This window comes from Harpia harpyja, chromosome 9 (genome assembly GCF_026419915.1).
Source record: "Harpia harpyja isolate bHarHar1 chromosome 9, bHarHar1 primary haplotype, whole genome shotgun sequence".
Taxonomy (NCBI): Eukaryota; Metazoa; Chordata; class Aves; order Accipitriformes; family Accipitridae; genus Harpia; species Harpia harpyja.
Window position 1 is genome coordinate 41,401,253 of NC_068948.1, and position 25,778 is coordinate 41,427,030.

General features: G+C 54.1%; 1 protein-coding gene across 1 annotated transcript; it reads left to right on the forward strand.

Annotated features, from left to right (window-relative positions):
- The first annotated feature begins 5,885 nt into the window (after positions 1-5,885).
- Positions 5,886-25,756, forward strand: MMP11 (matrix metallopeptidase 11). Its single transcript, XM_052796080.1, has 8 exons — positions 5,886-6,043; positions 15,207-15,457; positions 16,710-16,853; positions 17,901-18,034; positions 20,803-21,050; positions 21,680-21,893; positions 23,279-23,536; positions 24,476-25,756. Exons 1-8 carry the CDS (start codon positions 5,924-5,926, stop codon positions 24,607-24,609), a joined length of 1,503 nt encoding a protein of 500 aa, XP_052652040.1. The 5' UTR covers positions 5,886-5,923; the 3' UTR covers positions 24,610-25,756.
- Positions 25,757-25,778: the final 22 nt, after the last annotated feature.

Sequence of the window (25,778 nt, forward strand, 5' to 3'; positions counted from 1 at the left end):
TCAATAACCCCTGCAAATGCACAAGGAAGCCCGGTCGTGCACGCTGTTTTGTGACGATTGCCGCTGAAACGCTCTTCTTTCAGCTGCAGCCTCCACCATAGAGTGCTGAGCTCAATGCAGACACCATCCATGGGCTCCTCCACAGGAACAGTGCATGCATCCTCTTCTGCAGGAACAGCCTGGCCTTTGCAAAATCGGTGGTCTGAGCAAACACCGGAGCTCTCTGCAAAGGCTGGGCACTGTGTCTGCCGTGCTGCATTCATTCTCAGCCTTGTGCAAGCTCTCGTGGTGCTCCTTTTAGACCGTTCTTCGGAATCTTCAGTTTGGCCTCTGGGTGCTTCCCTGGATCTGAGGCTTCTACATTGAGTTTGGGATAATGCAGTCTCAGAGTTCAGCAATAGCTGTCTAAGAGAAAGTGGAAAAACATCTTGGGACCCAAGCTCTGCCACAGTCTGGCAGCCAATTTATTGCAGTGACATTTGTTAGTGGCAACGCAGCGTGGGTCACAGATGCATCCTTCCCCACAGCATCCAGGGTAGCATGAACTCCGAATCACTGCTGCATAAACTTAACTGTTGTGAGAGGCACTTTGCATCCCAATGGGAGCCAAGAGAGCACTCACACCAACCAAAACCCATACGTCCGTGATCTCTCTTCCCGGTTATCTCCTCTGCACTGAGTTTGCTTGCTCTCCTGTCATTCTTCTCTCCTGGCTCGCATCCTTACTGCTTTCACGTGGCTTCATTCAGTCAGAGCCCACAGCACTGCCCTGACGCTGGGCAGATGCCACGCAGCTGCCTATTTCTGCTCAGCTGGCACCAACCAGCCCAGCTGCTTCCCTGCCATGAGCACAGCCGCCCTCTGGTCCCACCGAGATGCAGGGAACGCTCTCTCTTTGCTGCTGCTGGCCCTGGCTTGCCAAGCTGGCCTGCACATCCCAGGGATGGACACCTTCAACTCATCACGGGAAAAGCACGCTGTAGGATGATGCCAGAGCAATGCGGAGGGGCAGGAGGGTCCCGGCAGCAGTGAGGCTGAGCCGAGAGGGGCTGGGGGAGTAGTTGCAGGTTCCAGGGAGGTGAGTTCTGCAGCATTTGCTGAGGAGGGGGGAGAGGGGCTTGGCTGCTCTGAGCAGAAACGTGTGTGAAGAAAAGCCTCGACCCACACCCTGAATTCCACAGCTCGGCTCCGGGGACAGGGGGAGGGAGAGAGGACAGGATGGGACATTTCCAGCAGACGCGCGACTTGTTTGTAAAAGCCTCATCTCACCAGCCCTGCCTGCCTCCTCCCCCATCACCTCCACTGCTCACACTGCGGTTTATTAACGCAGTCCCCCTTAGGCTAGAGGGAATCACATCCCAGGAGACATTCCAGTCTCAGCTCGGCTTCGGAGGGGATCAGAGGGAGCCAAGGGTGGGGGGCGTTTCACCAGGACGTTTCATTTGCAGAGAGCTGGCAGGTCGAAAGCGCTGCAAGACGGCACTAGCAGCCTCCTTATCAGACACCGAGCAGCCGCAGGCTGAAGTCGAGTCTCTGCTCGGCTCTGTATCTCCCAGCCATTTCTGCTTTGTCCAGGCTGCTGGTTGGAAGCTCTCAACCTGGGCTTTGCCTGGTGGTGGGTGCACGGCCGGGCACAGGGAGTCTGGGCAGGGAGTCTCGCCCTTTTGCTCAGGCGATGAACACAACTGTTGGCATCGTGCTGCTGGGTCCAGGCTGCCGCAGGGGCTCAGCTGGGGGTCAGCACCCTTCCCCGAGCACCAACAGGGCCTCAACCGCCAGCTCCTCGCAGGCGTCGCGCTCTGCACCAGTCGGGGCTGACACCTCTCGCCAGGAATGGGAGCTGGCTCCCCAGCGTCTGGCTCCTCAGGTGAATTGTGGTGTGCCCTGAGCCTATGCCAGGAAAATGCCAGCAGACGAAACTCCGTCTCAGGCCAAGAGACACGAAGATGGATGTGTTTTCCTTGCCTAGCTTATCTCGCAGGCAGCGCTTCGCCCCGGAGCCCGGCACTGTTTGTGTGCGCTCGGCTCCTGGCACGGGGGCAGGAGATGATTAGACAACAAACGCTGTGGCGTACCTCTCCCGGGGCTGCAGCCTGCCCCTGCCCTGCCGAGACCACGGCCCAGCAGGGAGTTGCTTCTCGGGGGCCAAATCCCAGGGCTGGCTGCAGCTGCACCAGGGCTGATGGGGGAGAAGGGGGAGGAAAAGCCGCACGACCCCGCAGCTGCTCGGGCACCACGTGAGCTGCAGTGCGAGCTACACGGGGGACAGGGTTGCTGCTGCCTTAGCTGTTCCCCCGGAGACCCGCTCCTGGACTGGACCCCTGCGCAGATGCAGGACAGTCCTGCCACCAGCTCGCTTGTTCCTAGGTTGGAGGAGGCAGCGGTGGCTGCCCAGCAGCCCTGCAGGTAGTCGTGCACTCAGCCCAGGGGCTCAACTCTACGTGTGCCCCTTGGTTTCGTAAGGGCAGTACACTAGGCAGATCCCAACCTCGTCAGACTCTGCACCGCTGGGCTCAACCCAGAATTAAGGTCAAGGCAGGGGGTTTTTTAAAGGCAAAACCAAATGAATGCAAAATATGTAGTAGTGGATCAAGCAAAACTTTATGGAAATTCATAGTGAGACTGTTGCACTGGCGTAGTTAAGCTGAAGTCTGGAAAAAAATCAAAACGTTTTATTTTGACATTTTCAAAGCGTACTGTTTGGATCCAGGACGGCCTGCACAATTCCAGCCATTTTCATTTAAAATATTTTTAAAAGCTAAAAAGAGCTTTGAAGCATAGCATTTTGCTGACTAACAGACATTTTTACATCTTACTTTACTTTACATGTTACTTTACCTTTCCACCTGTGAGTCCAGGCCCAAAGGCAAAATTTGCCCTAACTCTATGTCCTCTTCTTGCCCCCTCCCCATGCCCATGCTTTGGGCTGCCACCTGAGGAGGAGAACCGGGTAATTCAAGGCCTGTTGAAGAAATACTCCTGATCCCTGGTATTTACAAGGGCAGTTCACTGTGCATGACCCCCAGCCTTGTTTGTACCTACCTCCACCTGTACAAACACCCGCTTTGGCTGCCCAGGAGAAAACAAGATGCCAGGGCCAAAGAAAAAGGGAATCCCGAAAGCAAGAGGGTGACAACAGAGACTTGCCTGATGAGGATGTGTCCCTGTTTGTCACCCACTGAGCAGTGATGCTGGAGACATCAATTCATGAGGCCATCACCTACAGAGAGAAGAGGAAAGACATTAGAGGAGAGAAATCAGTTTCTCTGTCCTGGGGATTTGGCTTCTGGACCCTCTTCCAGCTGCTCAGGGAAACACCCAGGAGGTGTAAAGCTCCATGCTGACTTTGCAGGGAACCTAAAGCCAGGTCCCCAGCCACACAGAATACAGCTGTGAAAGTCACACCAGGGAGGTGGCAGGAAACAAAGAACTTTGGACAGACAGGCTTAATCCATTTAAATCCAGTTTCTCTCTCACTTCCTCTCCTTTCCCCTTAGCTCTCATCAGAGACCTCTTCCCCCACCTCCTCTCAGTCCCAAGTGCCTTACACAGCAGTTTCTCACCCAAATGGCCCATGAACTGAAAGAGTTATTCCACCTCTCTTCTGCTCACAACAGAGCAGAATCGGACCCGGTGTTCCCTTCCTCCCTCTTGCACAGTCCCTTTCTACCAAACACCTGCTGGGGAGGGGGCTGCTGAGAGATACGAGTCCCCCACTGGTGATTCCTGTTGAGTCTCACGTCACAATGCCGCTTTGCCTGCCCAGGCGTTCACAAGGTCCCTCCTTGCTGGAAAGCCTGAGGGGAGTGGAGGGAGAGCTAACACATGTGGCCAGAAGGACTTGGAAAACCCATGACAGCTCTGCCGCTTGCTGGGACTGGAAGGCATTGAGGCAGATGCCGAGCAAGAAGAGTCAGGCATGGGGATGCTGTATCAGCAACATTAGTGACTGGCAGGACCTCCTGATCACAAAGGCTTCTACTGAGCTCCTTGCAGCCATCACGAGATCCCTGAACCCCAAATTTGGCTCCAGCCTGGCAGGAGCTGCAGGAAAGCAAGCAGACAGCGTCTGCACTGAGAGATGTCAGGCTGTCAGTGCTCCGGGGCTGGGGTGGGAGCCCTGTGCTCATCTGCCAGCAGCCTCTGTACATTCAGCAAGCTGCAAACTGAGGTAGGGATGAGGGCTGCATGGACAGACAGCGGCTGAGAGACCTCCCAGCACAGGAGCGCTAGCAAAAAGGACTTCTGCAGGCTGCGCATAGGGTGCTCTGCACAAGGTGGACACACAAGCCCCCAACCCACCCAGTGGGCCATTTTCCTGCTGCTAAACATCTACTTGCTGGGCTGGGAAATATTTGTAATCCCAAACACACCATGCACTTTCTTTTGTGTTAAGTGCCTTGGCAGAAGCCAGCAGTTCTCACACGCGGTTCCATCTCTGCAAGGACCGTGTTTCCCAGAACACCCCCTTCAAAAGTCTCCCTTTATTAGGAAGAGCCAAACTGCCTGTCACTGCCTCACAGGCTGCTCCCACGCCTCTCCCCGCTTCCCCAGGGCATCAACAGGCTCCACTGCCATGGGCTGGAAGGCACCGAGCTCCCAGAGACACCAGCATTCAAAGACACGACACTAAAGAAAAGAGAGACAAAGGCAGGAAAGCTTTTCTCGCTGGGACCCAGCTGTCTGGCTCAGAGCAAGGCAAGAAAGTAGGATCTGCTCTGCATTCCCCAGGCACAGCCAGAATAGCAGGAGAAGGGTAAATTCCACAGTGTAAAGTCTGACCGCCATGAACACCAGCTCCTTGCTTCTTCCCTTTTGCTTCTTCCCTCCTTCCCTTTCCCGTCTTACAAGTAAGGCCTCGGAGATACGCCAAACACACTCCTCTGGTGTGGGGACATCTCACTAACAGCCCACGAGCTAGGCACCGCAGCACCTTCCAAGCATGGCCATGACCAGGCTCTTTCTTCTCGCATCTGCTTACCGTACCCAGTATTTACATCCTCAGTATGGTTCCCATAAAACAAAACATGAACAACTGATCACAGACAAATAAAACAGTAATACAGTCCGGGATGTCAGGAAGCCTTACCCACTCCCTGCACACCAGCCCAGGCAGCTGGAGATCAAAGTTTTCTTATTTGCATACATTTCTTGAAACAATTTGCAGCTAAACTCTGTCTGCTGAGGAGATGCTGACACAGTCCAGGGCTTCTCCCATAGAAACAGGAACCGAGAAACCAGATCTGTACATTGCTGCCTCCATCTCCAGGTGGCTGAGCAGATGGAGGCTTTGGCATCTCCAAAATGGGGAGCTGCTCCCTTCCTTCCTCTCCCTCAGCATCCCGCACGGGGAAAGCCTTCTTGCAAATGGTAAGCGAAGGCTGGGTGCGCACAGATGGCTTCAGCAGAGCCCTGCACGGGCAAAGCAGGGATGCGGGGACATAAAACCCAGAGATGAGTGGGGACTGGGAGGTCTGAGAGGTTTGTGGCACCCCTAGGCGGGAGAGGCGAAAGACACCTTTAAACCGACCCCTTCAAAGCCGTCCCAACCCAGACAGAAACCAGTCGCAGGACTGGAAGCACTGACACCGGCCGTAGGTCATTCCAACCGCTGGAATATCACCCCCCGGGGAGAAATCCAGGGCCTCAGGGACCTCCACTGCCTGCTCCGGTGGGGGGACGGGGACCCGGTCGCACAGGGACCAGGGGCGGGCCGGTCGGGACCCCCCTCCCGCGATGCCGCCGGGCCGTGTCCCCCCGGCCCGTACAGCCGCGGCTCGGGGAGAACAAAAGGCAGGAGCGGGAGGAGGCGCGGGGAGGAGGAGGAGGAGGAGGGCAGGCGGCCACGGAGCGGGGAAGGGGAGGGGGGGGGATGGAGAAATAAAAGGCTCAGCGGGGGGACACCCCCCCCCGCCTCCGCCCCATGTCCGAGCCCGCTCCGCCGCCCGGCATGGTCCGTCCGCCGCTGCCCGCCGCCGCCGCTTTGCTGGCCGCCGCTTTGCTGCACTGCGCGCCCGCCGCGCCCGCCCGCCGCCACAAGCCGGTGAGTCGGGACCACCCGGTGCCTCTCTCTCCGGTGTTCCGTATCCCCCCCCCCCCGCCGAGCCCCGAGGCTCTCCGGTACAGCTCCGAGGGGAGCATCCCCCCCCCCGAGCCGCTCTCGGGATGCCGGTACGGGCAGCGATGCGCTGCCGGGAGTCACCGGCCGGGGGACGATGTCCCAGCGGTGCCCCCCACCCGGGCACCCCCAGCTCCTCGGGCTCCTCTTGGCACGTTAGGCAACTTTTCACGAGCGTGCTCCCTTCTGCGGAGCCAGCAAGGGAAAACCAGGGAGCGGGACGAGGAGGGTTTACGAGAGGACACGGGATCCCCCCTTCCTTTAAAGGCAGCAGAGCACTCGCTGCCTGCTAATACCACCCCCCCCACCACCCCCCGCATGCTGTGCTGGCAATTCCGAGAAGTGTTACGGGGAGACGAGGCTAAAGGGATGAATCAAACGCGCAGGCAAGAGGGGAGCAGCGGAGCTCTTTTTCTTCCCGCACATGCCTGCCAGATCCCAGCACCTGGGATGGAGCTGCGAGCAGCAGGGACGGCCGCTGCCGGAGAAGAGCAGCGGATTGCGAGGGATTTCGGGGGACGGGAGAAGACAGAGAGCTCCTTGTGCTGGGAATGTGTGCGTGCGTAATTGGGTTATTATATACATGCGCTTCGCTAGTGTGCCATAAAATAATGACAGAGCAAATGCCCAGTAGCAGCCCAAGGGGATTAGTTCAGGTTCTGCCGATGGTTTTATTATCAGCTCTGTCATCTGAGTACTTTCTAACTTGGCTGCTAAATATGCTGTGGGCTGGGACTTGGCACTGAGCAGCCTTGGCCCCCAAAGTGCTTGCATTATTCCAAACAAAATGTCACTGCGCTTCGCTCCGCTCTGCCTCTGAGGAAGGTGAGGCCGAGCACTCGGGCGGTGGCACTCTGCACCCCGGTTATGACACCGCTCGGCGGATTTCATCCCCATCTGAATGCAGCAAGTGGCGGGCTGGGAGGGCAGAACTTCACCTGCGTAAAGCTGGAGACCACTGGTTCCTGTGAGGACGCTGGCTGGGCTGGCGGGTGCCTCACGCTCTGCCGTGTGCAGGCTGTGAAGCTGCTGCGCCCGGAGGGACCTCCGTGGCCTCTGGTCCCAGTCTTGCTGTCGGCAAGGACCTGTGTGGGATCCCCGGGGAAGGCAGAGCCAGCCTGGGTTCCGCACCGTCTGAACTTGGGTCTGGTCCAGCTGCGACGTGCACCGTTCGTTTCCTTTTGCCGGTGCTTGCATCTGCTGACTGACTGCAGAGATTGCTGGGGCTCATCTGCATTGGCCAGTACGCCTTGAATGGGGGGAATACACCAAACTGCTGAAGAGCACAGAGTTAACGCAGGGGTCCAGGTCTGCCCAGGCTCCTGGTCCACCTAAGCCACCATCACACTCCTGAAGAAGGTCCCCCCAGTTCTCAGTCCACTGCCCAGAGATGGTTTCTTCCTCATCCCAGGCTAATGCTCTGCATCGTGAGTGCTAATACTTTCCTCTTGGCTGGAGTAACTCCAGGCGATGCTCCTACAGGTATGTTTTGTTCAGGAACACCTTGTGCTTGTGTGTTTGACCAGCCATGTGGAGCTCAGGGTTTCAGATCACTATATTTCACTCAGTCTTTGCAGAGGCAGTGGCTGCATTGGTTTGGGGTTGGAAATGGACAGATGATTTCCCATCCTTTCAAATAGCAGTTCTCCCATCCCAAATAGCTGCTCTTTTGGGTTGCTTATCTGGTCTCTAGGCTTCTGAAGGTTATTCTACTGCCTCTGAGGTAAAGCCAGCATCACGGTGGTTGCTCTTACACATGACATAAGTAAGTTGACAGCAGCGCACCCCATTCCTCTCCTGGCTAGGGTACGGATGTCAGCGCAGAACGGCTGAAGTGGGATTGCTGGGCTGACAGTGGCTCACACGTACCACTCTCTACCCTCTCTAGGGAGCTCTGTCATGCCATCGCTTCTTCACTTCTCCGGCTACTTTAAGTCTCTCTGCACAGAGAGATGTTCCCTGTGTCTAACAGCAGCTAATTTCCTGTCTGGGAACCTTTTGCTGTCGGGTGATGAATGAGAAAGGAGCTGAGGGGCTGAACTGGGAAAAGAGACTTGCACTCCTACAAGACAGACAACGGTGACTTCCTTGAGCTGTGCTAGTAGATGGGGTGGCCAAGGACCACCCTAGGCGCTGCAGGGTGCTGCACCATGGCTATTTGGTGCTCCAGTAACAAGTCACAATAGCAGTAACTGAGGGGGGAGGGAATCAAGGGCTAAGATTCATTTTAAAGCCAGGCTACACAGGGCAAGTTGCAGAAGGACCTGTGTTTTTTGTAGCAAACCCTGTAGATCTCCTTCATTTTTACATTAACGCCGAAAGAAAGAAAGAAAGAGAAAACTGAGAGCAGAATACAGGCTGTGTCTGGTGTCCCCTGTAAAACTTGAGAACAAAAGATCTGCAGTCCTCGGGGCAGTGCACGCGCAGACATTGAATTCCTGCATTGCTTTCGGCTCCCCTGGGAAATCAAAGTCAGTCCATTTGCTGGGAAACTCTCTCTCAGTGGAGAAGTGGTGGGCACCCTCCCAGCTGCCAGCATAATCCCTCGGGAGCCATATCCTGTAGCTCTCACCCTGAACCCAGCAGGTTCCCCGCTGGAAGCATGGTGCTGCCTTCCCCGCAGCCCGGGAGGCTGCCTGTCTTGCTGAGGGCTCAGGCAGCTCCCACAGGAAGGGTTTGATTTGCACTCTTTGGTTTGGCTATTTAAAAACTGCAGTGAGCGTTGGGGTAATTTTAGGCATTTTTATCCTCTGCTCTGGGAGAGACTCAAGACACATGTAAGCAGTTATTCTCCAGCGGGTTTGCTGTGTTTGTGCTTTCACATGCAACACACATGCACACCCTGCAGTGTGGCAAGACTTGGGGTGTGCAGCTGGCAAAGCGGACCGGGAAGGGAGAAGAGAGCAGGGAGGAGAGAAGCACTTTGGGGAGGATCCCTCACTCCAGCTGATGCTGCACTTCACTTGCTTCACCCATGCATATCCTGCCCTGGCACCCTAAGCTGGGGGGCTCAGCAGAGGAAGGGTGCACTGTGTAGGTCTTGCTTAAAAAGAATCTTTCGTGGAAAAATTGTCCTGCCGAGACTTTTCACACCAGAGACGCTGTCAGCTCTTTCCTACTAATCCCAAATACACGGACAGGTAAATGAAGTGTTCCTGGATATTCTTACACTGGGGATTGCTCAGCCTGTAACGTGAATGGAAGCACTGCTGAGTCTGCACATAGCTGTCCAGCAAAATGAAAAGCAGAGCACTTCAGGGGTTCACTGAGGGCCACAGGCATGTTTTTAGAGGTTCACTGAGATCCTGGTGCAGATGAGACCCACAAGGACAGACAGGTGACCGCACCTCCTCCTTTTAGTGGAATTTGGGCAGGAGAGACATCACCATTTCACAAAAGTGGCTCTGTGAAAATTAGCGGAGAGCGAAACCCCCCCAGACATCTCCAGGACTTTGGGCAGGGGGAGAGTGCTTGTCTTGTGGGTTTGGAGATCCCAGCCTACACATCTGAGCAGCGTACGCTCCCCGAGGGTAGAACATCCACCCATAGCTCTGGAGAAGGCTGTGCTGCGGCCAGGTGGCCATACTCAGTGGGAGATGTCCTGGCTGTTGTCCTTGGGCTGGGCACCGGTAGCTCATTGCTCACCTTAGTTTGGATGTAATTGCACAATGAACAAAACTTTTCAACCCCCTTCCTCCTCCGCCTGGAGTGTGCCACATCCTAGAGCGGTTTCTTGGTTTCAAGGGAATTTCTAGGTCATCAGATTAAGGGCTCTTGAAACCTTTTGCTATCCTGGCATCCTGGGGCTTGTTTGCTTTGTAAGTACGCCTGTTTCTGGCAAACTGTTGCTTGGGTGACACCAGCAGCTTGGTTGTGGTGTTGACGGACTAGACTCACAAACTGTCACGTAATTAAAGTGTCTGATAATAAAAATAGTCCTGCAGTGTTTATTCATTTGCTTTCTCTTGTTACATCACAGCCTGGGTCTTCTCATTCTGTCTGTGGGCATAAACATTTGCAGTCCATAATGTTTTATGTTCCACGTTGCTTAGGAAAAATAAACATTTTCCTTTTTTCGTTGCCAACAACAACTACCCCTAAATAATCCGGAAACAAACTGTCAGGCCCCAGGAGGTAGTGCTTCATGGTGCCACGGACTATGGGAAGTGAGTGGAGAGGAACCTCCAACTGTGTATGCATGGCCAGGCACTGCGGCACCTCCCGTTTGGCCTCATTTGGCCAAAGTTTGGCCTCAGCCTTTGCGTTCTTCCAGGCTCTGTCTGCAGCGGGACCAGGCTGCAGCCCAGCACGAAGGACCCAGTGCTGTAGCAGAAGTATTTTGTGTAAGCAAAAAATTCATAGTTAAAGGGGTTGGGAAATTCTGCCTTTTTTTGGGAGAGGTAGGATCAATAAATGTGGTGGCTTTGCCTAGACATTGTTTCCACCGAGTTTCCATTGTTTCCACTAACAGTGCCTTGACCAGGAGCACGCTTAGCTCAGGGTGTGACCAGACTACAAACATAATCTGTTTCTGCCATGAAATTTCGCTTGCAGCATTAGCACCTTCTGAGGCCAGCCTGCTTCTGGGACACAACCTGACTAGAGTGGAGCTGGCTCCAGTTTTACCACTAACTATCAGCTGTAGCTGCACTTTCAAATCCAACCCCTGCAAATCCATGCTGGGCTGAGAGGCAGGCTGGCCAAAAAGCCAGTCATGGTACCCTGTGCATCAGGACAACAGTGCTGATCTCAGGCAGGAATATTGCTGCAGCCTGTTAAGGGGGTGCAGAGCCCCTGGGCTGCCATCTGACAGTGGACAGAAATGGGGTGAGAGAACTGTCTTACTTGAGAACTGCAGGAGAAGGCATCTCTGCTCTCCTTCCCCACGTGTTGAACTAAGCACAGGAGTGCTCCGAGGTGCAGGCTCGTAGCTGGGAGGAGGATAATGCTACTAGCCAAAGAGGCAGCAAACACCAGGGTCTCGACAAACACTCAGAGTAACAGAAGGAGAAAGCAGGGAGAAATGGAAAAGCAGCAGCAGAAGGGACAGGGAGGTGGGGAGAAAGCCCATGAGCTCATCCCCTAGCAGAAAAGGAAACAGCCCCCAGTGACAGGGGAAGTATCCAAGACTGATGGGATTCGCGTTGTAACTTGTCCAGTCGCTCCCGTCTGACGGGGAGAGGGGTCTTCTTTCATGTCCATGCTGCAGAAGCAAGCAGGAGCCCAGGTAATTAGGTACAAAACAGAGGAGACAAGTTTAAGTTCAGGGCAGGCAGCAGAGGATGGACCCAGGCAGAGGAGAGCACTGGTTTTGTCAGTACCAGGCACTGGCCTCACTCTTGAGGTTATTTATACACAGCGTTGCTGATACTCCACTGTGCTGCTCTGGCTGCTTCTCCTCCTGGGAGGCTCTGGAAGGCGAGTGCTGCCCAACACAATGAGGTTAAAGATGCTCCTGGCTCCTCGGGATGGCTGGGACACTTCCTGGGATGCTTGGCCGGTGTTCATCTGGCCCCAGCAGACCCAGAAGTGATGGCTGTTGTATCACAGCACTTGAGGGCTGATAAAGCTGCGAGGAACTGAGTGGGCAGTCTGTACCTCCGCTGTGGTTTCTGCTCTCCCATGGGATCTGTCCTTTCCCTCCTGTTCCCTCTCAGCCTTTTGGTCACAAGGCTGCAGGAAGAGGCACTTTCTTTGTGAGGAGCTGTGGCCAGCCTGCAGCACAGCCCTCTTTGTGTATAGCTTTGCTCCTCTGTGCTCATGTTGTGCAGAGATTTTGCTGCTCAGTCTCTATTGCAAAGCGCTGGCCTCTTCCCTTGGCTAAGACCTGTCTGTTCCCATGCTCAGCTGCTACCCCTGACTGCAGGTTATACTGGGAAGGGCAGCGCAAGTGGCTGCACACCCTTAGCCAGAGGCTCAGATCTGGCTCTGCACTCAGCTAGTCTGAATGCCTGCCCTGGGTTGCAGGGATTTTCCTTTGCTTTTGTCTTCAGTAATCATTTCCCCTGTGGTGGTGGGATGGGAGGAGTGGGGATGCCCCAATCCAATCCGTTACCCAGCAGCCAGTGCCCTCCTCATCCTCTCTTCACAGGTCTGTACTAGCTTCAGCAGCAGCGCAGCCTTAAGCAAACCCCTAAGCATACAGTTGGGGCATTATACCACAGCTCGGGAGAACAAAGCAGGATCTCCCCAGGAGAGGGTGGCTTCAGTGCTGCGTGGGAAGGATGCAACCTTAGCAAGAGGACACGAGAGGACACGTAATCTAAGCCTTGGGAAGTGCCTGAAGCGAGGTGTATCCAGCCAAGGAGACCGAAATCTCTAGCCTGACGTGTCTCCTGAGCATTGTTTGGCAAGTGGTTTCTGCCCGTCACATTTCCCTTGCCGGTTGCGCCTGCAGTGGCATTTTCCAGCCCTTTCCTGCCATGGTGCTAATGTCGGTGCAGTGACGACAGGGAGAGACTCGCTGTTTGTCTAGGGGCACAGTGAGCACATGGGCAGCAGGGCAGGTCTTGCCTCCTGCTTCCACCCAGTGCCGTTCGCAGGGTCACGCTGTGTCCCCTCCCAGGGCCCGGTCTCAGCAGAGGGCAGGCAGGCAGGAGCAGGGAGGCTCCTGCCTAAGGCAGGGTGGGGTTTGGATGGCTGGAAGCTGGGATTCAGGCCAGTGTCCTTGAGGTAGCCAAAGAGGAGAGAGAAAACCTACCTCTGGTCTGCCTCTGAACATGGAATCCCTTGGGGCCAGAAGAAAACAGGCAGTTCCTCCTCTCTCTGCTCCTGCTCGGAGGAAAGCGATAATCTCCAGTTTATGCAAGTGCCCCAGCTGGTAAGGCAACAACTGGCCTTCCCAGGAGACCGGGGCAAAGTGTGTGTGTGTGTGTGTGTGTGCGTGCGCGCGCGTGCGTGTGTGTTTAGCATAGGCAAGACAAAAAAACAGCAGCAAGCCCATCTGGGTCAGCCTCAGCCTGCTCACCTACCTGGGCAACTTCTGAGGGTTTCTCAGTGCTCCCAGTTCCACAGCCAGGGCTCTCCCCAGGGTCCATCTCTACTCTCCCCATGTGCCTTGGAGCAGCTGTCCTGTACCTCCTGGTCCTGGGAAACCAGACACATTCATCACCCCGTGTCCTCCAGCGACAGGACCTGCCTCTGGTGGCAGTGGGTGCTCTTGAGCGCACCCAGGAGCAAGGAACCGAGTGGCCCTCCAAGGCTGGGCTTTGGTGACACAGCTGCCATTATCTGCTTGGCAGAGGGTCTCATCAGGGCTGGGAGCAAGGTGTTGGCCAGGACATGAACCTTATCAACTCCTCCTGCCAGCTGTCCTTCACAGATGCTAGCTGCCAGCTCAGGCAGGGTGTCAGGCAACTCGCAGAGAGCTCCTCTTAGAGGGACAGGTACCTCTGACCAGGCAGGGCTCCAGCATTCAGCAGGAGCAGCCTGCTGCAGACTCCCCTGGGACAGGCCAGCTCGTACTCCATCATTCCACTAAAACACTGGGTGGATTCTTAGTGCCATGGCTGGTGGCTTGGGTAGGCTTTGCTCTTCAGGATGTAAAATGGCTTTCTCTCTTTGCATGTGTTGATGGTGCAGTTCCTGTGGTATGTGAAAGTGCACTGGGACACCAGGATTGGGTTGATGGTTTCTAAGGCAAAGGCTGGCAGGTGCCAAGCCATCAAGGTTGTCCATCTGGCTGGGGAGGGCAAGCCGGCAGGCTGGAGTGGTGACAGACACACGAAAAGCCGGACACCTAAACTGCACCTCGTGTGACCTCCCTGGCTCCTTTTTCCATCTGTGCATCGCTCAGAGGCAAAGGGCCACTGCAGAGTTGGGAGCTCAGTAGCGGAATTAATGCCAAGGGCTTCACACTTCATTCCAGCCTGCATGAATGGGCTCATTGTAGGGAACAGAGTGGCGGCAGCACGTGGATTACATGGCATCATGGCAGCTCTGGCATCATGCCATCCTGACCTTTGTGTCCCCAGCAGGGCAGCCAGGAGAGCTGGCCTGGAAGAAGGCAGTTCTTTGCAGGGGAAGGAAGGGAACCCCTAAAGCCCTGGAGCCCTGTGAGACAGAGCCTGCCAGTCTGAGTAGAGAAGCATCACTGCTGCATCTCAGCTCCTCCTGCTGCTCAAACACCTTTAAATTTGCCTGCACAGAATCAGGCAAAAAAGTCTGCATTTGGTCCTCTGGCTTGCATGGTGATGCAGGGACCAAGCGCCTCTCACCCCACATGCCTCACAGCAGGTTGGGGATTACGCTTGGGTCATGTCATGGTGGCCCCATAGTCCTGCTGTCAGGTGGGAAACCAATGGAAGGCAGCTAATTAGCGTTAATTTACATTGCCAAGAGGAACCGTGCTTTTCCAACTAAGTGTGGGAGAGCCCAGGTGATCTTATCCCCAGGCAGAGTCGCAGGCACAGCGAGGCAGGGGCATATGGTCCTGTGCCTCACTCTGCAGAATCGGTGACCTCAGGCAGTGATAGGGGCTGCAGGGACAGTCACTGCTGCTCTCTGCCCCATGGGCTGGGCTAAGTGACCCCCCAGGCCCATGTGTCCTGCTCTCCAGCTTGTGATGTCCCCTAGCCATGCTGAGAGCCTGCTCACCATGCCAGGACAGCAAGGGGACACCATGGAAGCAACAGCAGGGAGCACAACTGTGTGCTGGGAACTAAAGGCTTCTTCCCATTAATATCACCTCTACCCAGGGCCAGGAGGGAATAAAGGATTCCTGGGGCAAAGGGGGAGAATTTTCTCCCTAGTGATTTGTTTTGTTCTTGAAGGGTCTGGTTCTCATCCACTGCTTGCAAAAGCATTTCCTGCCGGCCAGCTGCCAAGGAAAAGCGGACCAAAAATAGCCCAGTGCTTAGGGGGTGCCATGGCATGACACAGTGCCTCCCAGGTGCGACCTGGCCTCGGAGCAGCAGAGCCCAGGGAACGGAGGATATTTGTGGGGAGCAGCTGGTGCCCTAGCAGTGGGGGAACAGCCCCAGGCAGAGGAACTCACCACTGCAGAACTGCTGTGGGCAGATGTTCACCGCTCTGCATCAGGATGTCTCTTCCCAGACACTGAAGTCATGGCTTCGCTTTTCCCTTTTAGGACATGTCTCGAAAGCATCACACCTGGAAGGAGCAGAGTCCTTGGCTGTCTTCCTTGGTGAATGCTGTGGGGACTGGTGTGCCTGCCAAGGGCTTCCCTGTGGGTGCGGATGAGCAGGTGGCACACTGGAACCCACCCCGCTGCGGCGTGCCGGACCTCCCAGTGTTGCCAGACGGCCAGAACGGGCGGAACCGGCAGAAGCGGTTTGTCCTCTCCGGCGGACGCTGGGACAAGACCGATCTCACCTACAAGTAAGAGAGGCCCGAAAACGGGAGTCAGGCTGGTTTGCTTCTCCTTCCCCAAACCTCTCAGTCTGATCCCTGGAGCGCGGCACGCTGTGATGTGACCATAAAAGCTGGAGGGCAGCCAGGGGGCAGGGGAGCCACATACTGAACCACCAGCAGAGTCGTACCCAGCACCTCCACATCCCCTCATGCGCACCCTCCCATAAACACAGCTGCCCACCCACCCCTGCCCAAACGCATTCTGCACAGCCATTGCATCACCCCTCGCTCAGTCCCGCATCAACACCCCCGTGCACATACAATCACTTTCTTACATCAAACCCCTGACACGTGCCGTGCCGTGCCGAGCCTCCAACACCAGTCCTCTCGTGCTGTACCTTTACCCCTACAGCCACCCCGCTGTGGGCTCACCTCACAGTTTATTTTAAACAGACCTTTTTATTCAGCTGTTATTGATGTTCCCATAAACACGACTTCAGTGTAAAGTTTTGCCCAAATCACCCCACACGTTCTCAATTGCAAATCTGCTCAACAGGCTTGCGGGAGGGTTGTGCTGCCTCCCCAGTTGCCCACAGGGGCTTGAGTGGAGAAGTGAGCACACTTGTATGGACCTTGACAGCATGTAAATCAACTTCTGTTTAATTAAATGCAGGAGACAGTTCCTCATAGCGTTAGGGGCCTGTAGATAACAGAAAGGCTTCTTTTTTTTTTTTTTTTTTTTTGGTCAACAATGTTAAAGCAAGAAACACAGCAGAGATGAACACACACCAACACTGTTAATGGAAGGGAAAGAAAGCTCCATCTGTGGCAGACCTTACAGCCTGCTTATGTTATAGGAGGGCAGAAGAGGCAGCAGCTGCTCTGAGTGAGCCCAGGTTTCCAGGGGCAAAAAATGCAGAGATTAAGTAGGAGAAATCGCATCACACCACTCCCAGGCACCTCTGTGGGGGTGGACCCACAGGAGACAGACCTGGGAAATGCTGCAGCACTTCAGGAAAACACAGATCTGCAAAGCTCTCCAGAGAGCTCACCTCTGGGCCCTCCAGCCAGAGGGTTTCAACACTAATGGTATTTATTTGCTGCACATGTTGCTTGGAAGAGGGTGCCAGGGCAGTGCTTGTATGGATTGGAAATGTTCTGGTGCTGAGAGAGAGTGGCAGCCCTAGTGACATTGATCCTACAGCTAGTGTCTTCACAACAGCAGTGTCCATGGGACAGCGGCTGATGTTTTCCTCATCCAGTGTCTGTTGCCTTTCAGAATTATCAGGTTCCCGTGGCAACTTGTAAAAGCTAAAGTGAGAAGGACCATCGAGGAAGCTTTGAAAGTGTGGAGTGATGTGACCCCGCTGACCTTCACTGAGGTGCAGGAGGGACGGGCTGACATAGTCATCGATTTCACAAGGTGAGCATGGTGGGCAGCAGCACCCTCCTCCCAGACAGAAAAGCAACCTTCCACGCAAGACCCCAAGCCTCTAACCAGAGCAGAGAACTGCCAGCACACAAGTTAGGCACTTAAATGAAGGTTCACTTCTGCTTTCAGACACGGATGTTTTGGGGTTTGGTTTTTTTTGTCAGTTGTGGGCTGCTTGGTGTAAGTGCAGCTGTTCCATGCTGGCTGTGCACAGTACTGTTACTGATCATTCATTAATTTTCCTGGTATATTTACGTTTCTCTGCCCACAGACTGTTTTCCTAAGCGTTTGTTTTGACTTTCCATCTTCAGGTCCTCCATCCTGTCCCTTGACTGAACAACGTAACTGTCTGCCCAAAGACAAATACAGTTTCTTGGTTAAATGAATCTTGGCTCTCAGCCTGAAATTCACTTTTGGCAAAATACGCATGGGGGCAAAGACTTCCCTCTGCTGCGTGTTTGCACAGAACTAATAAAGGCAGTGGAGACCGTCCAAGCGGTGATGCAATTTGCATGCTGTGTATTTGCCTGTGCCTCCTTCAGCTCTCTAAAGTGGCCACGTCTCTCATGGGTTACCTTCATTACTCAACAGTGGGCTTGGCTTGAGTGAGGACCTGAGGGTTTGGCTGGATTCGCTGCCGGCTGCCCCTCCGCATCCCCCCACCACTCAGCTATGTTGACTTAATCTTGGCTTGAGCAGTCATCTCCTTAATTCTTTGGGCTCCATGATCAGCTTTGGGCTGGAAGCTGAACAGGGGGAGGAGAGAAACATACCTGAGAAAACATACGAACTCCCCAGGGCTTGGCGTGACTGAGCTCTGCTTCCTCAATGCTTGGTGTGACCAAGCTCTGCTTCCTCAGAAGTGGGTTTGTGGCAATCAGAAGGGCTCCGAGCAGTTGATCTGGACTGGTGGGATGAACTTGGGATGGGAGTGAGAGCTGCTGTCCCCTCGCAGTGGCTCCCCACCTTCGGCCATACAACGCTGTTCACTGGAGGTACATGACTGTTTGTCTGAGGTGCAACGTGTCTTCCCTCCAGGTACTGGCATGGAGACAACTTGCCTTTTGACGGGCCCGGAGGAATCCTGGCACACGCGTTCTTCCCCAAGACACACCGGGAGGGAGATGTCCATTTTGACTATGATGAGACCTGGACGATTGGGAACAACCTGGGTATGGTACTGTTTCAAGGGGAGCTGTGGACGCTCCAGGATGCTTATCGGTGCGCTTTGAAATTATTCCGTTGTGATGTGAACGGGGCCCTGTAAAACTGAGAGGCAAAAATCATTTTTGTGGTGTGCATTGTCGTCTCCCACCACTTACAAGCCTACTGTTAGTATTGAGGTCTTTCCTTGTCATCTTTCAGCCACAGCAAAGCCAGTGTCCAGCAACCAGGACCCTGGCTGCCTGGTGGGCTCTCCCTTTGTGGGGAAAGAAAGAGAGACAGCTCCTCTGCCCAGCTATGTGCCCTGCCACTTGGGAATTGCACCCAGCATTGGCAGGAGCCATTAGAAATAAAGCAAGGGAAGGATGAAGGAAAACTGAGGCTCAAGCACCGGGTGACACAGTTGTCTTCCAAAGGACAGCCCCAGTCTCTGCAAGCACTGTTCACCATCCGCCCTCAAACAAGTCCATAAAGGGAAACCACCCAGGCTCCAGCTCTGTCCCCGTAGCCTGGGAATGCTCTGACCATAAACAACACCCCATCGAGTCAAGACTCTTTTTTTCTTTTTTTTTTTCTTTTTGCTAATAATAGATCCAAGCTGGTAGCTCTCTGCTTGGGCACTCAGGCTCTGGTGTCACAGTATCTCATGAGACACTGCAGTACCGCCTGGGACCATCTGGATCAGTGCCCAAAGCATCAGTTTCTGCAAGACCCACCAAAATTAACCCAGGTCAGCCCCTCCTCCTCCTTCCCAGTTTATCTACAGGGACAAAGAAACAATCACAAAGCCCAAGTTAAACCGCTGCCTCTCTGGGGTTTCCCAAACATTTTGCCACTTTCAGGGCTCAGATGGGCTCCCCCAAAGTCCACGTCATTGTCAGTTGTACACCAACTTGAGTCTCTGCGTTGGGCACAGGACCGCTATGTCTCCGACCCTGCTCATGCTGACCCAAAATGAGAACCAGAGAGCACCAGACCTTTCTGCAGAAGTGTTTCTGCTCTTGAGAGAAAGGTGGGCTCTGCCATTTTTCACCCTCTGTTGGGGCTGCCTGTGTTGTTGAAGAATTTCCTACATTCTCCCACAAAGACAGTGTTGGAGGCAAACGAGGAACTGAAAATGGATGCCAGTTCCCATCAGAATCCAGCCCTATTCCATGGCCTTTTTTTCCTCCTCTACGTCTTCCATAAATAAATGTTGTAAAAGCTCTTTGCAGCTAATTGCCATTTAATATGCTGAAAAGAGCTTTACAATATAAACATGGATAAATCCTTGACTCAGCTCTCAGTGAGATGGGGAAATCCTTAGCCTCATTTTACAGACGGGAGAGCAGAAGTACAAGGAGGGCTAAGGTGTGCCCTGGGGTCACCCCAGAGCCATGCAGGAAGCAGGACTCCACGTGGAGGACCTTCTGTGAGGGACACAGTGATGCTGCCCAGCACAGCTCCTTCAGGCGTGCTGTTGTTCACCTCCCCCAGAAAATCTGACAATAGCACAGCTGATCTGCCAACACTGGAAAGCATCAAGTGAGGAGTCTGCCAAGCTAAACAGAAGTGTCTGAAAGTTTGTAATAAATCACTGACATAGAAATCCCACTTTCTCAGCTGACCTAGATGTGTCGATTTAATTGGGTCAGTGCTGTGCAAATTCATCGCTTCAACGTAAAGCTGACCAGCAGAGGAAGACAGGGGCTCACCTTCCCCTCTGCCCTTCCCAGGTGTTCTTCCCAGCTGCATCCCTCCCTGTCCCGTCCCATCCCGTCCCATCCTGTCCCAGTGCTGAGAAGTGACCTGCTCCCCTGGAGCCAGCAGGGAAATCCTGCCTGGAGCAGCGAGGCTGGCTGACTCACCTCCCTGCCCTTCTCATCACTTGGGCTGCAGCTTGGAGGATTTCTGGCTGAGGGAAAGTGAATGAATACGCTGGGACTTGTCAACAACCAGCCCTGCTCAGAAGCTTCGCTGCTTAATATGCCTCTCTTCTAGCTTTCCCTGAAATTCATCAACTTAAAAAATGATCCATTGGAAGCTATACAACACCTGCCAAATGACACATTTTTGCATACTGAAATCGACTTTTCCCCCTCTCCTTTTCTAGATGTTCCAAGATCATGTATTCCTAAAATGCGATCTCCCATAAATCTACTTGAGTCTGGTGAAGGCAGCCCAGGCCTTGACATTGGATAATTTTTTATGGATTTATTTCTAAATGTCACCTTCTTGCTACAGTCCACACGCAAGCAATAAAGGAGCTCCCTCTGCTGTCTGTGTGACAACGGCCATTAGCAAGTTTTAATCCTCACTGACACAGGTATCTTCCACAGTGGACGTGATCTAAGTGGGACCTGATACGCTGCTGCTGTAGCCAACAACTGCTGCAAGGCTGGGTGGACAAAATCTAACCTTACCACCCTGACATCTACTTCTATGGGCCAGACTTCCTCCCCGTGCAAATTTCTTCTACCCAAAAGCACACAGAAAACCCTTTTCTTCCTGATAGCTGGTGGGGTACAGAAGCCCCTGGTGACAGAATTACAAATTACCAACATGCCCAGGCTAGTACTACCTCAGTGTATGAATTCACTCAGAGTGCTCCAGGAAAACCCTGGGAACAACAACCTGTGAGCACTGTAGTCAAGACAGATTCCTCTTTCCTCACATTAGGCTCCTACAACATACCTCAGTGCATTGTCAGTGGCTGATAATTGGTAGAAGTGAGCCTAGGAGGCAGGCGTCCCCCACACAAGCAGGCAAAAGCATCTTCCATCTTTTCCCTTTGCAGGCACTGACCTTCTCCAAGTGGCTGCTCATGAGTTTGGCCATGTCCTGGGCCTGCAGCACACAGCTGTCTCCAAGTCACTAATGTCTCCTTTCTACATCTTCCGCTACCCACTAAGCCTGAGTGAGGATGACAAGCAAGGTATCCAGTACCTCTATGGGAAACCCAAACTGGATCCCGACCCAACCCCAACTCAGCCAGCAGAGCCGCCCCAGCCAGACCTTGAAACAAATGAGATCACCAACGTGGAGGTGAGTCAACAGCTTGTCCATGTCCTCCTCTAACACCACGGCTGGGACTGTCCTCACCAGGAGGCCAGCAGCAGGCTTACACATGGTTTGGTGTCTGTGCCTTCCACGCAAGCTGCTGAGCCCAGGTCTGGACCCCATGGCTGGCACTGCCAGCCAGCCTGGGATGTGCGGGGAGGGGATCTTTGGGCAGCACATACCCAACCAAAACTAGCTGAAAGCAGGACAGTTGCATTAGCGACCCACAGAGTTTTGCAGCCCTGGAGCTGTTTGCCCAGGCCATGCCTGAAGCGAGTGCTGTAGATGCCAGAGGGCAGGGGATCCTGCCGTTGAAACCTCCTTCTGCCTAACCATGCCTGGGAGGTCTTCTTCTGAGCAGCGTCCCTTAGGAACGGGCTGGATTTAAACAGCATTTAGGAAAAGATTCTGCTGCCAGGAGCGGAGGGTGTTAGCAGGCTTTGCTGATGAGACATCAGGAGGATGTATGGCCCTTCTGTGGGCTCAAAGTGAGGGTGGCCAAGTGCAGTGCAGGGTAAAGGCCTGGGCGCAGGGACTTCTCATCTGTTGAACACAGCCTGGGCAAGGGGGGGGCTCCCACGAGTCCAAGCACCTGACCGACCGTGCTTTGGCAGTCTGTGCAGCCTGATGCCTGCGACACAGCTTTCGAAGCCGCATCCACCATCCGAGGGGAGCTGTTCTTCTTCAAGTCCCGCTATGTGTGGCGGCTCCGAGCTGGAAAGCTGCAGGATGGCTACCCAGCCCTGGCCTCCCGCCACTGGCAGGGGATCCCCAGCTCTGTCGATGCCACCTTTGAGGACCCTCTGGGCAATATCTGGTTTTTCCAAGGTAAGAGCTGGACTGGGATCAGACAGCTCAGAAATGCGTCTTCTTTACTGAGGGGTATTCAGGACCCAACAAGTTCCTGGGAGAAAAAACCTTCTGGGCATCCTCAGCAATCCAGTGATCCTTGCTATTTGTTTCTTTCTCTGTTTAGTTTGAACTTTTTAGCAGATATTGAGAGAGGAAGAGAGAAGGAGGGGTCACTTTTATTTTAGACACAGCCATGATATCCCATTCTCCTCCTCTGGAACACAAACACTTGTTTTGAGCCTCTGCCCTGGCAATGCTGCAGAGGAGGAGGAAGGAAACACTTGCTCCATCTCCCCAGCTGTCCTTGGAAGCACTGTGCCAGAAGACAGCCCCAGACACTTTCACAGGTTGTGAAACTCCTGAGCCTGTGCCCCCAAGGCACTGCTCAGGGGATGGTCAGCATCTTCTCTCCACCTCCGAGGCCTGGATGCAGAGCTTCTGTAGTACCCCCAGACTGAGTGAGCCTACAGGGGGCTTGTGTGCAGAGCCAGGCAACCTCCTGCCACCATGGGGATTAAAAACCAGTCACCCACGGGGAGCCAAACCTCCTCCTGGCCACTTCTGGAGTTCAAGACCAGCAACAACCCCTGTTTCAGCTCCACTGTTTTCCTTAGTGCTCTTTCCAAGTGTAAATTTCATAGTGGGGATGCAGAATGACGTGGGTGCCCAGCTGCCCTGGGTGTGCATGCCCCGTCTGCGTGCTGTGAGACCGAGTACCAGAAAGCACACCACGTGGCTCTGCAGGCAGTGTTCCTGCATAAACAGATTACTTAGCACCTGACCTGCACACTAGGACTTACAGTGCTAAAATTGGCAGGCTCCTACCATGAGTTAAAATGAGATAAGGGGAAAGTATTACATGCCGTAGGCTAATTAGAGAGATTCCCATTTTAATCTAATCTGGAAATATGCTTCCAGTCTCTGTTTCAGCTTGGCAATTTCTTCCTCATTTCTGTAGCTTGCTCCTTTACAGCCGCATGCCCCCTTTATGCCTGTGCATGCCCACCTATGTTCTCCTCCAAGCGCTGAGTTTGCAGGGCAGAGGCTGCTCCCTCCAGCCAAGTCTTTTATTATAACTTTCACAAATAGGAGAAAAGACATCTGCTAAAATGGTCCTCCTCGTCCCACCACTGACACCTTCCAGGTTGGACCGAGGTGGGAAGTCAACTCCTTGCACTGATGGCACTTTGGGCACCCGTCAGTGACAGTGTCCATGACACTGGTGGGGTTTTTGCCTCCCAGGCGCAGCTTTCCCTGGGAACTCTGCCAAGGCACCAGCTGCAGTTGTGCAGTTCACTGCCAAATTATCAGACACCAAAAAGCTTCTGACCCCTTGTCTCCCTTTTCTGTCTCCTTGCCAGATTCTCAGTACTGGATTTATGATGGTGAGAGACGGGTATCTGGTCCCACCCCGACTGTGGAGCTGGGACTCCCTGCATCCCCTGTGCAGGCAGCTCTGGTGTGGGGGGCTGAGAAGAACAAGATCTACATCTTCAGTGGAGGCAACTACTGGCGCTTCAACCCTCACACCCGCCAGGTGGACAACATCTACCCCCGCACCATGGCTGACTGGCGCGGCGTCCCTCCGGAGATAGACGCGGCTTTTCAGGATGAGTTTGGTCAGTGCCAGCAGGGACATGGCCTGCTCTGGGGTGGGTGCTTAGGCTGATACCACTGCCCAGCTGGAAGAACTGGGCAGATTTAGACATTTGGTAGTAGTGGACACTTCCCAGCTGTAGCACATGCCATATAGTGCAGAGAGAAAGGGGCAGCTCCCTCCAGTGGGTAGGGAACTGAGGCTTCTCCCATAAAAGTGAGAAGTTTTATCATTATTCATTGCAACAATCAACAGTTAAGTATCTGATAGAAAGAATTCAAACTTCTGACCAAGAAATGGACATGGAGTCTAGCCAACTGTTACCTCTCCTGACAAAGAAAGTGATGAGAAGACAGCAGAAACGATGCCCACACTTCAGCCTAGGCAGCTGTCCTGAATGAACAGGCTGCTTTTGGTATTGCCTAGTCCTCCCAGATGTGCCCCATGCTGAAGACAGTATGGCAGTGCCACAGAAACACCGGGGACAGCTAGCATGCTTGGGATGACAGGTGTGGTGACTACCTCTTTCCTCCCAAAGGATGCAGTGGCACGGCTCCCCGCTGCTTCCAGAGCCTAAATCCCAGGGCGGCTTCCCCACAGTGACAGATGGTCTGCAGAAGGTCTTCACAAGCTCCCTGTCATAGGCCCTGTTCAGCTCCTAGACGTCCTCTGCCCTCTCAGGGCCAGGTCACTACATGGGTACAGCATATTTAAAACCACCAGGCATATAAAATAAAATCCATCCTGTTTTTTCTCCCATCAAAACCACAACAGTGTGAACGAACAGTCAGTGTAAGCCACAAGCCTGGGTTCAATGAAAATAATCTAGCAGCATCTCCTGCCTCTTCCAGGCTCTCTTTTGGTACTGCACATGCTACAGTGTCAGCTAGACAAAATGCTAGGAAAGAGCTCTGAGCTGCACGAACCCTGCCTCTTCTAACCCTTCCTCTCTCACCCACAGGTTTTGCCTACTTCCTGAGAGGTCGAGATTACTGGAAGTTCGACCCAGTCCAGGTGAAAGTGCTGGAGGGCTACCCACGCCAGATCAGCCAGGACTTCTTCAGCTGTACACCTTCCTCCAACTCCTTCAGATGAGGGGGATGCCTGTGTCCTCCACACTCCCCTTTCATCACCCTTACCTCCAGCAGCCACACAGAGGGTTCCCTCTGCCATTCCTGGCTTCCTTCCAGGCTCAGCAGCTGACACAACAGGTGTCTGTCACAACAAGTGACAAAGTTTGCTCCTGTCCAGTTCCAGCAGCCCCAGCTTCAGTTGTTATCAATGTAAAAGCATCTGCCGTGTTCTTTGCAGGCGAGAGCGGCCACTAAACACTTAAAGTGGCCACGCTCTTCTAGCAATAGCATCCCAAAAGCCATCAAGCCAGCCTGGATCGGGATCACGCTCTCCTAATTAACCCGGACCCCATCCTGTAGAACTGATCCGATGGCATTTCCTCTGTTTACGTAGCTCACAACAGCAGCCCTTTGCTGCTCCAGACATTGGCCTTGGAGGAGGGCTTCCACTGAGACGCCTCCCTTAGCCTTAGCCAGGGGCTTTGAAGGACATCGACTGTACCTGCGGAGGAACGCAGACATGCGGCTGCTGCCAGGGTCTCTTCACCAGGGCTGCCGTGGTGACTGCCAGGACCCTGCCACAGCCCTACTCCCAGTTTTATGTTGTATCACTAGTATGCATTAGGATTTTATACCGATTTGTACATAGACAAGGGGCCCCCTTCCTTCCATGGTGCTGGGTTGCAGTGCTGGACACTGCCCCGTCGCTCCCTGTGCTCATACCGAGTCAGGTTCCCCATCCTGGGTTGCTCACGACTGCACTGACCGGTCTCACACCACTGTTCCCAGTCCGCCTGGACACCCGGCTGGCGGCTGACACCGTACAGCCCCGCTCCAGCTCTTTGCACAACCTCGTCGCTACATCACCTTATACCAAAAAAAACCCAAAAAAACCCCAAAACAAAACCCCAAAGGGGCTGCGGCCGGTTTCTTCCCTTTTCACCCGTCCACCCACCCGTGCCCCTCGCCGCTCCCCGACCCGGGTGACCGGTTGGAGACAGCGAGCGGGCCGCGGGGGGTGACCTGTACCCCAGCCCCGGGGGTCTCGGTGCCGGCCCCTCCTCACGAACGCAGCTGTAAATCTTTGTGGAGCCTGTACAGCCCCTCCTCCGTGCGTACACATCCCCCCGTGCGAGTACTCTCTGTATTTATGTACCGCCCCGCGCCAATAAAACGCCTCTTTTCTAAGCG

Bases quoted from the DNA above. Each gene is read 5' to 3' on its own strand.
- MMP11 (XM_052796080.1), top strand. From the start codon at position 5,924: ATGTCCGAGCCCGCTCCGCCGCCCGGCATGGTCCGTCCGCCGCTGCCC. The intron at 21,894-23,278 runs GTAAGAGCTGGA...TCTCCTTGCCAG, and splicing joins CAATATCTGGTTTTTCCAAG to ATTCTCAGTACTGGATTTAT. The intron at 23,537-24,475 runs GTCAGTGCCAGC...TCTCACCCACAG, and splicing joins GGCTTTTCAGGATGAGTTTG to GTTTTGCCTACTTCCTGAGA.